Source organism: Petaurus breviceps, unplaced genomic scaffold (genome assembly GCF_028583685.1).
Source record: "Petaurus breviceps papuanus isolate PSGF00001 unplaced genomic scaffold, PetGlider_PUasm1.0 174, whole genome shotgun sequence".
NCBI lineage: Eukaryota > Metazoa > Chordata > Mammalia > Diprotodontia > Petauridae > Petaurus > Petaurus breviceps.
Window position 1 is genome coordinate 56,522,749 of NW_027185761.1, and position 13,963 is coordinate 56,536,711.

The following is a 13,963-nucleotide window of genomic DNA, read 5'->3' on the forward strand; positions in this document are numbered from 1 at the left end:
GTTTGAGATTTCTTCTGATCTCTGAATTTTATTTCACTGATTGAGATATTCTCATTGATGTAGAAAAATAACTAAAATCATGAGCACAATTTAAAGTTCACAGGATTCTATCTAGTTAGGACATTTATCAAATGAATTTATTATTTATAAAAATATATTTAGCCATCTAAATTCTAAAATTCTTTCCTTGAAGGACCAATAAAAAAGTATATTCTAAATTTTATGTGAGGAATATACATTCATGATTTCTTTGTAAAAAAAAGTTTATATTTGCAATAACTGTATTTCAGGAGAACTGAAAATGTGCCTTGAAATGGAGATTTGAAAACAAAATTGCCATGTTAAATCTTTGTCAGTAGACATACTGAAGGTAGTGGGGGCAATGAATGACCCTAGGAAGACTTGAGATTTTATATGATGCCATTTATAACTGATTTGATTTGATTGTCCTAAACAAAATTGTAATACAGCCTCATTTAAAGTAAGATGTATTTTTCTCTTAGGACAATTGTGACGTTTGACCCTCTATGAGCAAAACAGACCATGATAGAGAATACACTTAAATTTGGTATTAAGATAAAATATCTATAAACTAAAAGAATAAGAATTATGAGTGTAATCCTCATATAAATATTAAGCCAGATTGAGATTACTAAAGGTGTCTGATAAATTTATTTTGAAAAATTAATTGGGAAAAATTATTACTCACAGTATAGGTAATATGTGCCCTGAATGGTGATGCTTTTAGCCACCTTTACAACTCTAAGTGTAACTGGGTTGTAATTACTCTATATTTGCAACCAGTATAGAATGTCAAAATTGATAGGTAGATTAAATGAGTTTTTGATTGTAAAATAATTCATAATTGCATTTGACTAAGTTAATGACTAGCAAAAACTGTTGTGTGTATGTTTAAAATCCGTGATAGGGTTTTATATTAATATTATGCTTATAATTTTTTCAATTGTAATTTTGGGGTAATCATGGTGGGAGAAATGCTCATAAATTGAAAAATGATACCTATCAGGTGTTACAATTTTATCATTAGAAGATTAATCTGAACACTGTGAAATTAGGAATTTAAACTATCATTAATAGCTTCTTTTGTTGTTATGGTTCAAAATGTCTTAAGCGTTTTCTTCGGTATCCTTTGCTTAAAATTAATGATAATAATAATAATAATAGGTTTTTGGTAAAATTTCCCAAAAAATTGTAAATTCTTGTCCATAAAGTTATTTGGGAATTTACCTTGTCCTTTGGATCTTCAGCCTTGGCAAGGTCATAAAATCTGGTAGAATGTAAGCTAAAAAGGATATCTTTGTAAAATTCAAAATACTGACTTGATTTACTAAGAAACAGATTCCCCTCCTTTCCAACACAAGCATTCACAGCCAAAGTGGGGGATGACTTAAGTTTGCTTATAATATAAAAGTGATTTAGATGATGAATTTTCTGACTGCTGATTATGAAAAGAGTGAAATTGCACCTGGAATAGCATGTATTAAAATTATGTCTTTACAATGATTTAGGATGATAGACCTTAGTTCTAATGATGTTTCCCTTTTTTTGACATTTGATTTTAAAACTTTGAATTCCAGATTCATTCCCTTCTTCCCTTGTCACCCACCCTCACTGGGAAGATAAGCAATTCAGTATAGGTTGTACATGTGTTGTTATGCAAAACATTTCCATAGTAGATATATTGTGAAAGACTGGCTGTATTTCCCTCCATTCTATCCTGCCCCCCAGTTGTTCTATTCAATACCTTGACCCTGTCCCTTTTCAAAAGTGTGTGCTTCTAACTACCCTCCCCCCAAATCTGTCCTCCCCTCCATCATTCCCCATCTCATTCTCATCCCCTTTCCCCCTACTCTTCTGTAGGACAAGATATCCAATTTAGTGTGTATGTCATTCCCTCCCTAAGCAAAATTCAATGAGAGTAAGGTTGACCCATTCCCTTTGGCCTTCCTGTTCTTCCCCTCCATTGTAACAGTTATCCCATGCCTCTTCTATATGAGATAATTTACCCCATTCTGTCTCTCCCCATCTCCTCTCATTATGTTCCCCTCTCACCTCTCAATTTCACCTTTTAAATATCATCCCTTCCTGTTCAATTGATCCTGTGCCCTCTGTCTATGTATACCTGTACACATATACACACACTCACATATGTATCCATACACACATATACCCTCCTCTATAGACACATATACATATGTATATAAACATATATATACACATTTATATTCCCTTCAACTATCCTCATACTGAGAAAAATTTCATAAGTTACAATGATCATTTTTCCATGTAGGCATGCATGTAAATAGTTAAACTTTGATAAGTTCCTTATGATTTCTTTTCCCTGTTTACCTTCTCTTGCTTCTTGTATTTGAATGTCAGATTTTCTATTCAACACTGGTTTTTTCATCAAGAATGACTCAAAGTCCTCTATTCCATTGAATGACCTTGTTTTCCCCAGAAACATGATACTCAGTTTTGCTGGGTAGGTGATTCTTGGTTTTGATCCTAGCTGCTTTGACCTCCAGAATATCATATTCCAAGCCCTTCAATCCCTTAACGTAGAAGCTGCTAGATCTTGTGTTATCCTGATTGTGTTTCCACAATATTCAAATTGTTTCTTCTTGTAATATTTTCTCCTTGATCTGGGAATTCCAGAACTTGGCTATAATGTTCCTAGGAATTTTCTTTTTGGGATCTTTTTCAAGAGGTGATCAGTGAAGTCTTTCAATTTCTATTTTGCCCTCTGGTTCTAAAATATCAAGCAATTTTCCTTGAGAATTTCTTGAAGGATGATTTCTCCGTTCTTTTTTTGATCATGGCTTTCAGGTAGTCCAATAAATTTTAAAGTTTCTCTCCTGGATCTATTTTCCAGGTCAGTGGTTTTGCCAATGAGATATTTCACATTGCCTTCTATTTTTTCATTTGTTTGGATCTGTTTAATAGAATCTTGATTTCTCATAAAGTCACTAGCTTTGATTTGTTCCAATCTAATTCTGAAGGAATGATTCGCTTTAGTGAGCTTTTGAAATTCTTTTTCCTTCTGGCAAATTTGGCTTTTTAAGGCATTCTTCTCCTCATTGGCTTTTTGGGCCTCTTTTGCCATTTGAGTTAGTCTATTTTTTAAGGTATTATTGTCTTCAATCAGGTTGTTGACTCTCTTTTCATGATTTTCTTGCATCATTCTCATTTCTCTTCCCAATTTTTCCTCCACTTCTCTTATTACCTGATTTTCAAAATCCTTCTTGAGCTCCCCTATGGCCTGTAACCAATTCATATTTTTCTTGGAAGCTTTTGGTGCAGGAGTTCTGACTTCACTGTCTTCTTCCCATTCCATGCTTTGATCCTTTTTGTTTTTGAAAAAGGAATCTTAGCTTTGATTGCTTTGCTTGCTTTGCTTCCTTTGCTTGCTAATGTTGCCAGTCAGTTGCTTGACTTTTGAGCTCTTTGCCACAGTAGAACTCTGCTTCCAGAGGGGAGAGCTTTGTCCCAAATCGCTGGGGTTTTCACAGCTGCCGGAGCTATATGGTGGGTGCCGTCTCCACAGCCCCCACCAACTCTGGCTCACTGGTCACTCACCTCAGGACCACCACCCAAGACCACAATCCAGATCCAGGCAGGTTAAAGCAAGAGCAATTACCCTCTGAATGGTCGCTTGGCCTCCCTACAATCTGCAAGCCAGGAGCTCTGAAGTAGCCATGCAGGGGTGGCTGCACAGCTGCCACGCCCCTGGCACTTCTAGCTCCTGGGGCAGGGGCCAGACCTGCTCCTGTGTTCCTTCCTCCTCCCCCCGCCCCCCACAGTTCCAATAGAGTTCTACACTGACCTCTCCCTTTTTCTTTGGCATAGTTCTGGAAACCACCACAGCTGATGGTGATCATCCACTCTCCTGAAGTCCACTCCAGCTGCTGCTGGTTGGGGCTGCCATGGGGCTAAAACCACGGGCTTACTTTGGGCTGGAACGTGTTATGATGGACCTTTCTTTCCGGCCTGCCAGGCTGCCTTCAGCAGGAGATTTGTTTCTTTCTGTTGTTTTGTGGGTCCTGTAGCTCTAAAGTTTGTTTAGAGTCATATTTTATAGGTATTTAAGGTGGTTATGGAAGGAGCTCACAGAGTCTTCCTGCTTCTGCACTGCCATCTTGGCTCCACCCCTTGTCCACGATGTTTCCTTTTCACCCTAGAGGTTATTATCTAAGCTTACAATGACCATTATTTTTCTGGGTTATGAGTGAATTATCATATATTCACTTTATGTGTAAAACTTTAGAATGTGATCATTTCCTTTTTAATGATTGATTTTCATGTCAAGAAGTCTTTAAACTAGAAAAGAAAATGATGGATAAATACATTCGGAAAGGGATTGTATGTATTTAATAAGTACTGAAGATAAATGTTTTTATTTATTGTTAAGAAAGTGTTATTGCAACTTGAAAGATAACTGTACCTTGGTCTAAAGCAGGGTTGTAGAACTTGCAGCCTCAAGGCCACATATGGCCCTCTAGGTCCTCAAGGGCAGCCCTTTGACTGAATCCACATGTGACCTTGAGGCTGCAGTTGCCCACTCCTGAAACTGTTAGCAGTTGAATTTGCATTGTGAGTTAAGAGTGTTTTGTCCTGGTGTGAAAGTTGAATATTGCCTAGCTAATAGTAGGCAGTTAAATGGGAAGCCTGTTGAATCAGTCCATTAGTACCTAGGTCTTGGCCCCAAAATTAAACATAAGGAGAATTGCATTCTAGATCACCCTTAGGATATTTCCCAGAGCTTTTAAGGATCACAAGCACCTTGCTTATGCCAAAGTCTGTCTTTTTAATGTTAAAATTTTTCCAATGATGGGTTATAATTGTGAGTCATGAAATACCACAATCTCATAAAAATCAAAATTATTTTAATTTTTTTTAATGAAACACTGTCCTCACAAAGATGTATAGTGTGCAGAGACTTTAGCGTGTTACTGGCACTGACTTGTTAAGAAATTAGCAAGACAGAGAAATGTTTAAGCTCATTATGCTTAGAGAATGCTTAGGGAGAATGAGAAACAGTGGATGGTTAGCCCAGGTGGTACATGAATGTTCCTTAGATAATAAATGGATAAATGAAGGAGGGAAGGAAAAGAGGGAAAGGAAGGGAAGAGAGGGGACAGGACAGGTGGAGAGGTTGGGAGGTTTTTAAGTGCCAGGCATTGTGCTATGAGGAGGATACAAAAAAGACAGGCTCTGCCTTGAAGGAGATTACATTCTAGTGGGGGAAGATTGCATATTAAAGGGAGCCGAAAACCAGTGTAGAGGGAATTCAGGAAGATATGAGGAAGTGTGAAAAAGGGGATATGATTTTGAACTCCAGAAAGTCTGAGAAAAGACCAAAAGAAAAGTAAAGGCAGGCTAGCCAGGACCTTTTCACAAAATAGAAGCATTAATAGCCCAGGCTGAGAAGGCCATAGAAGTAGTTCACTGTTCCAGGGCAAAGAGGACCCAAGGGCTGAGGGAGGGGCCAGGAGGAGCAGCAGTAGAGAAGCTACGGTTTCACAGTCCAGAAAGTCAGGTATAGGGCCAGGAGGAGAATGAAGGGGACAGTTTCTGCCTTTGTGTTGCCCTAATCCTCTGTTCAGGATTTATGGAAGACTGGGGACTAATAGCAGAGAATGGGAGATGTGGAAAGTTACTATCTGTGTCAGTGGCATGAATTCTCACACCAGCAACATAATGGCTCCATTAAAGTACATTTTGTTCTTTGTTCTGCCTGTCTCCGCCCTAAATGCATTCAAACACCTCTCCTTCCTATACAGACTTTTTATAGCTTTTAAGTGCCAGCTAAGTCTTAGCTCTGGCACGAAGCTTATTCAGAACAAGTTTACCTAGTTCACATCTCATTCCCCTCTGATTTCGTAACACTCTCTTTAGTACTTTTCCAGCAATGTAGCTTTATGATGTCTCATCTTTCATTTTTCTTAAGTGTCTTGTAATTTTGGTGAGTATAATTTGTTTTCACAGTCAACCCTCCAAGACTCAAAAGATTTTTGGTGATTCCAAACTGGGATTTATATTAAGTAACTTAATGGAATTTAGAAGTTGGCTTCTTGTGAAAAGACAATTCTAGAAAAACTACATACCAGTTTGATAGGAAATAGTTTTAATGTAAATTATTTTAAATATATACTATTTAAGTTATTAAAGACATTTAAATGTTGAGTAATGTGGAATTGATACTTCTTATTTGTTGATTAATGTCTTCAATTTTTAAAAAACCCAACAGATCAGTTTATTAACAGAGGATCAGGCAGTGCACGAAACAGTAAGAATCAAGATGTCTCTCACATTGCATTTGGATCCAAGGTGCTTGGACCACCTCCTCCTTCTGGTAGAAGACATAGCATAAGAACATCTGGAGAGGTACAGGATAGTTCAGAAAACTCTCTAAACTTGGGTGACATGTTGTGTTGTCAGTTTGTTCTGGTTTTGAAAAGCCAATTCATATGCCTATGGTAGACCCCAGATAAATGCTTGGGAAACTTAGGAGAAAAATACAAGTGAATAAAAAAGGCATCCTTACCCCCCATCCACTTTTACTATTCATTTACTGAGCCCCTAGTTTGTTACAGAGGGTCAGAGTTCACTTACTGATGCCCTTATCCTTAAGGACCTTCCCCCTGTAATCTCATACTGATTTTTTTTTACATCTCTTTAATACTCTTACAATATATGTTTGCATAATATTATTTCTCTTTGCACTCTAAGTGGTAATCTCAGTGAGGTCAAGAGCTGTATTTTTTCCTAAGCATTTTATTTCCCTCACCAGATATAAAAGAGCTCTGCACATATTAGGGGCTTAATCAATACCATATATATATATATAAATTAATGAATCCAATACATGTCAGTAGCTCAAAATAAACTTTTAGACAGTATATAATCCATTTATATGAAGTAGCCAGGAATTCAAAGATTAAACTCCACCTTCTGACATGTTCATTTTACTTTAAAAGTGGGTTAGACCTCACCATCTAGTAAATGAGCAAATTTTCACACATTATGATTTATATTTTCCCTGAAAGTCTTGAATGTGAAAAATAATATACCTCAGTGATTTTTGAAGTTTTTATCTTTTAAAGGGAAATAAGTACATTTTCATTTCTGTCTCTTTTTCTCCCTTCCTACTTATATACCATTATTTACCTTTGATTAACTTTGTGACCTTTCTTAATTGCCAGAAACAAAATAATTAAAAAACAGTCATCATCTTCTTTCTGCTACCGAGTATAATTTGTGCTTTCATAACTGAAATATATGTAGCAGGCAAATAATGCAGACTCTGAAAATCCCTATAAACCTTTCCTAAACATACCAACAAATTCATTGCCTCCTTGGAAAGTCCAGATCTTCCCAAATGAGCTTTGAGTAAAGTAGCCTTCTCTCCGCTAACTTGAAGAAATGTGGAGATGTGGAAAGAGCACTGGTTATTCCATAAAAGGTCCTGTATGCAGAACCTTCCCTGCTACATGTTGTGTGACCTTGGGAAATTCATTCACCTCTCAGGGACTCAGTTTTCTCATTTGTAAAATATGGGAGATAGGATTAGAACATTTAAGGTCTTTTCCCTCTCTGCATGTATAATCTTCTTATCCTAAGTAACTTTCTTTTTGTTTTTCTCTCCATTTAGGTTCAAGTTAATATTCTTTAAAATATATTCTGTGAGGGTAAAATAAATTTAGCCAGTTATTTCATTTGACAGTCTCTGATGATTTATCTTTTCTTATAGATTGTAAAATCCAGAAGTAGCAGAACTTGTCATCAGCCTACTGTAGAAAAATGTACTAACAGGTCAGAAATGTCAAGCCTACGGTTATATGAGTCAGAAGAGCAAGGAGACAAAGAAAATATTCATCTGGAAAAGCAAATTACACCCATTAATGGTAAGAAAGAATGTATAACGATTAATTCATAACTTCAATAGCAGACATGTACTTTTGTTAGGGAATAAATCAATAGAAGTATTATTTTTTTTAGTTAAAAAGTCCATTCATAAAACTTTTATTCCACTTATTTCCACTTAATACACATGTTCTTAACAATTATGCTTGGATTGTTCATGAAAATTTCATAAGACATTAAACAAAGCTAGCCATCATCTCAAGCTATTTCCCTGTCATCTATTTTTTTTTTTTAAGCAATCGGGGTTAAGTAACTTGCTCAAGGTTACACGCCAGTTATTTCTGGGTGTGGTGCTAAGTATCTGAGCCCAGATTTGATCCCAGGTCATCCTGATTCTGGGGCCGGTGCTCTTACTCGCTGAGCCACCTGGCCGCCCCTCAGCAATTGGGGTTAAGTAACTTGCTCAAGGTTACACGGCCAGGTGTTTCTGGGTGGGTGCTAAGTCCTGTCATCTATTTTTACAGCACATGCATGTTAGGCAAATATCAAAAAAAAAAAAATCACAAAAGCAAAAAAACCTAAAAAAAGTTAAATACATGGGGTTTTTGTTTTATTGCTGTACTTGATATACAGTGACTTTATGAATATCAAACAATTCATTTTTACTGCATCTTTACTTGTACATTTGTTCTTAGGTTACCTAAACCATTTAAATACAAATAAAATTAGTGTAGTAAAAAGAATGAAAGCGAATAGCAGGCAACTTTACAAATAATGGAATGTGAACCATTTTTGCCCTTCTCCAGAGTAAATTGACTGGGTTAAAACTTTGTCTTAAGGAACATTTTTGCAACTGCAGTCATAAAGGTGTACACGTTGAGATTGTGTGTGCTACAGATACACATGGAATGACATGTAATATCTATGCAACATCTGTTTCTACCACAGCCATGATTGCTCCAACCCTAAAGTACCCACAATAACTACACCTGTGGCTGGAACCAATTATCCCTTTATGCCCCCCACCATGACAGACCAATTTGTAGGCAGTTTTCTTTGCTTAGACATGGAAGCTGTTTTAATACTGGCCTTGTGAAACCACAGTGTATCAGAAGTACTATGCCAAACATGTAAAATGTGTATAAAAATTCCATATCCCCATATTGGCCACCTCAGATGAAAACAGTTAACTCCCCAAATGTTAACTGGCTCTACTCCCCTAAAATTAAACATTAAAAACCACACGGGAAATACAGAAATACAAATAGAAGCAACATAAATCTGTCATAAATCGTAAACAAAAAAGTATTTGTGGGACAAGATGTATGACAAATGGTCTACTGTGTAAATTTTAGAATGAGGCAGACAAAAGTTGGAAGGCTGGTTAATTCTCCCGTCCTCCTGCTTCAGCTTCATCTCTTTGGGTGTCTGATGTCCACAATGTCAAGTTGTCTCTCAGTAATTGCATTATTAGTGTGCTGTCTCTGTATGATTCTTCACTTAATATATCAAGTTCAGCAATGGCTTCATCAAAAGCTGTCTTTGCAAGGGAGCAGGCTTCCTCTGGAGAGTTCAGGATCTCATAATAGAACACAGAGAAGCTCAAGGTCAGACACAGTCTTATAGATACGTTGGTTGCATCTCCTTTTTGCTGATTTCAAATGCTTCTTGATATGCTTGTTGAGATTGATCCTCTATTCCTTTATTGTCATCACCAGCAGCAACCTCAGCCCAAATAACAGTAGTAGTTTCCCTTCATTTTCAAGTAGAAAACTTTGCTTTCTTCTTGTGAAGCATTAGGAATTAAGAACTTTTCCAATAGAGACAATAAATCATTGGAGATATCTCTTAGTTCAATCACAATTTTCTCTCTGTATTCTCGGGCCATCTGCTGTTTTTTCTCAGCACCTTCCATCTTTTACTCAATACTTGAAACAACCCTCCAAGATAACCTTCGGGCCCCTATGACAGTTTTGTAAGCAACAGAGAGAAGATTCCTCTCCTCATTGGATAATTCAGCTCCTTGCTCACTTACAGACTTCATGCAGGCTGCCATGTCATCATATCTCTAAGCCTGCTCAGCCAGTTTGGCCTTCTGCACCAGCTCATTTTATCCATGACTGAATGTTTTGTGCCCAGAGTGAGTGGTGGCAGTGGACGGACAGATGGGGGATTCAGCGGTCTCTTGGCAGCAGCAGTGGCCTTAGAAGTATTATTTTAACATTTTCTGGAAAGAGTAGGGAACTATTATCTAAACATGTTAGAATTCTTAATGGTGCACATAGTCATTAGTGTGAGCAGTTCACAGTTTTCATGTTCTGTTTTCAGTTTGCCCCATTCTTCTTCAAAGAATCTTGTCTTTGGAATAAGAATTCTAAATGAGAACAAATTGCTGCTTTTTAAAAAAATCACCAAGAATTGATGATTAATGTTTTAAAAAAAAAAGCACAAAAATATATCAGTTCACACTGCTAGATTAGGAAGTATACTCAAAGTTTAAGGAAGTTATATGTGTTCTTTTAAGATTCTTAAAAGTGAGGTTTTTAGGAGGATGGAGCTAAGATTGTGGCAAAGAAGCAGGAAAACTCCATGGCTCCCCCCAAAACCACCTCAAATACCTATAAAATATGACTCTAAACAAACTTTAGAACTACAGGACCCACAAAGTGACAGAAAGAAACATATCTTCCACTGAAGGCAGCCTGGCAGGCCGGCAGAAAAGGTAAATCATAACATGTTCCAGCCCAAAATGAGCCTGTGGTTTTAGCCCAGGGCAGCCCCAACCAGCAGCAGCTGCAGTGGACTTCGAGAGAGTGGATGATCACCAGCAGCTGTGGTGGTTTCCAGAATTATGTCAAATAAAAAGTGAGAGGTCAGTGTAGAACTCTATTGGAACTGTGGAGGGGGGAAGAGGGAGGAACAGAGGAGCAGGTCAGGCCCCTGCCTCAGGAGCTAGAAGTGCCAGGGGCGTGGCAGCTGTGTAGCTACCCTTGCATGGCTACTTCAGAGCTCCTGGCTTGCAGATTGTAGGGAGGCCAAGCGACCATTCAGAGGGCAATTACTCTTGCTTTAACCTGCCTGGATCTGGATTATGGTCTTGGGTGGTGGTCCTGAGGTGTGTGACCAGTGAGCCAGAGTTTGTGGGGGCTGTGGAGACGGCACCCACCATATAGCTCCGGCAGCTGTGAAAACCCCAGCGATTTGGGACAAAGCTCTCCCCTCTGGAAGCAGAGTTCTACTGTAGCAAAGAGATCAAAAGTCAAGCAATTGACTGGCAACATGAGCAAGCACAGCAAGCAAAGCTTAGATTCCTTTTTCAGGGACAAAAAGGATCAGACATAGAAAAGGAGGAAGACAGTGAAGTCAGAACTCCTGCACCAATAGCTTCCAAGAAAACTATGAGTTGATTACAGGCCATGGAGGAGCTCAAGAAGGATTTTGAAAATCAGGTTATAAGAGAAGTGGAGGAAAAATTGGGAAAAGAAATGAGAATGATGCAAGAAAATCATGAAAAGAGTCAACAACCTGACTGAAGAAAATAACGCCTTAAAAATAGACTAACTCAAATGGCAAAAGAGGCCCAAAAAGCCAATAAGGAGAAGAATGCCTTAAAAAGCCAAATTTGCCAGATGGAAAAAGAATTTCAAAAGCTCACTGAAGAGAATCATTTCTTCAGAATTAGATTGGAACAAATCAAGGCTAGTGACTTTATGAGAAATCAAGATACTATTAAATAGATCCAAACAAATGAAAAAATAGAAGGCAATGTGAAATATCTCATTGGAAAAACCACTAACCTGGAAAATAGATCCAGGAGAGATACTTTAAAATTTATTGGACTACCTGAAAGCCATGATCAAAAAAAAAGAACCTAGAAATCATCCTTCAAGAAATTCTCAAGGAAAATTGCCCTGATGCTTTAGAACCAGAGAGCAAAATAGAGGTTGAAAGAATCCACCAATCACCTCTTGAAAAAGATCCCAAAAAGAAAATTCCTAGGAATATTATAGCCAGGTTCCAGAATTCCCAGATCAAGGAGAAAATATTAAAAGAAGAAACAATTTGAATATTGTGGAAACACAACCAGGATAACACAAGATCTAGCAGCTTCTACATTAAGGTATTGAAGGGCTTGGAATATGATATTCTGGAGGTCAAAGCAGCTAGGATCTAAACCAAGAATCACCTACCCAGCAAAACTGAGTATCATGTTTATGGGGAAAACAAGGTCATTCAATGGAATAGAGGACTTTCAGGCATTCTTGATGAAAAAACCAGAGTTGAATAGAAAATTTGACATTCAAATACAAGAAGCAAGAGAAGGTAAACAGGGAAAAGAAATCATAAGGAACTTATCAAAGTTTAACCATTTACATGCATGCCTACGTGTAAAAATGATAATTCTAACTTATGAAATTTTTCTCAGTATGAGGATAGTTGAAGGGAATATAAATGTGTGTATATATATATATATTTATATACACATACATATATATGTCTATAGAGGATGGTATATGTGTGTATGAATACATGTTAGTATGTGTATAAATGTGTACAGGTATACATAGACAGAGGGCACAGGATCAATTGAACAGGAAAGGATGATATTTAAAAGGTGAAATTGAGAGGTAAGAGAGGAACATAATGAGAGGAGATGGGGAGAGACAGAATGGGGTAAATTATCTCATATAGAAGAGGCATGGGATAACTGTTATAATGGGGGGGGGGAAGAACAGGAAGGCCAAAGGGAATGGGTCAACCTTACTCTCATTGAATTTTGCTTTTGGGGGGGGGATGACATTGGGTATCCTTTCCTGAAGGAGAGTAGGGGGAAAGTGGATGAGATGGGGGATGATGGAGGGGAGGACAGGTTTGGGGGGAGGATAGTTAGAAGCATACACTTTTGAAAAGGGATAGGGTCAAATTAGAGAACAGAACAAGTGGGGGCAGGATAGGATGGAAGGAAATATAGTCAGTCTTTTACAATATATCCACTATGGAAATGTTTTGCATAACTACACCTGCACAACCTATATTGAATTGCTTATCTTCCCAGTAAGGGTGGGTAATGAGGGAGGAAGGGGAAGAATCTGGAATTCAAAGTTGTAAAATCAAATATTTAAATATATATATATATATATATATATATATATATATATATATTTTTTTTACATGCAACTGGCAAATAAGATATGCAGGCACTGGGCTATGGAGATCCATCTTGTCCTACCGGAAAGTCGGAGGGGGGATAGGGAAGGATATAGGAGAGAGCAGATTGGGGGATTGGGTATATAGTGGGATTGCTCTTTTTGGGTGGTGGGTAGGGGAAAGATGAGGAGAAAATTTTTGACTCAAAATCTTGTGGAAATGAATGATGTGAACTAAAAATAAACAAAATTTAATTAAAAAAAAAGTGAGGGGTTGCTAGATTACTTGTAGTCAATTTTATGCTATGGACACATTATTTATAGTTAAGACAATACTATTTAGGCTCACCTAATGAGTCTAAAATAAAGCTAAAATTATGTTTTGACAAACTGTAATGGCCAAGTCCTTTGTATACCAGAATTGTATTTAATAAAATGTTATCTAAAATAATGAAAAAAAGAATTAAAGAACAACCTACATTGTTGGAGGAAAAAAAATGAGGTTTTTAATTCTACTCTTTCAAACTTTTGAAATTTCTTCCTAAAACATTATCTTAGGTGAAACTTATATTTAGCTTATATTTTATTTTTCAGCATTTGGATCTAATTAGTAACCTTTATCGTTATAAATGATATCCTGTGCAAAAAAAGTAATATAGGAAAGTGATGAGGAAAACAAATATAAACATTTTAATTGCTTTAAAATACTGCCCCCTAACCATATATGCACAAGTTCTTCCATACTCCTTCTAATCCTAATTTTAACTTCCAGTATCAAATAATCAAATGAGTATTTTATTTTGAGTATTTTATTGTGGAACATAAAATTAGGATCCCTAAGAAGTTTGGAAGACTTCTTCATGCATATTCATTGTTGGAGGCAGCAAGGTGATGCAGTGAATACCATTGGGCAAGTCAGGAAGATCCAGTCT

General features: G+C 37.1%; 2 protein-coding genes and 1 pseudogene across 3 annotated transcripts in view; 2 read left to right on the plus strand and 1 right to left on the minus strand.

Moving 5' to 3' along the window:
* CFAP20DC (CFAP20 domain containing) overlaps nucleotides 1-13,963 on the plus strand; it is a 223,495-nt gene that overhangs the window by 102,908 nt on the left and 106,624 nt on the right. For both annotated transcript variants that reach the window (XM_069084234.1, XM_069084231.1), the window contains exons 8-9: nucleotides 6,269-6,405; nucleotides 7,772-7,925. In XM_069084234.1, the coding sequence (XP_068940335.1) occupies nucleotides 6,269-6,405; nucleotides 7,772-7,925 (291 nt within the window). The remainder of the gene's footprint in view (nucleotides 1-6,268; nucleotides 6,406-7,771; nucleotides 7,926-13,963) is intronic.
* Nucleotides 1-13,963, plus strand: part of FAM3D (FAM3 metabolism regulating signaling molecule D) — a 307,323-nt gene that overhangs the window by 42,867 nt on the left and 250,493 nt on the right. The gene's annotated exons all lie outside the window — the stretch shown is intronic.
* On the minus strand, nucleotides 8,007-10,296 carry LOC138158167 (14-3-3 protein zeta/delta pseudogene; annotated as a pseudogene).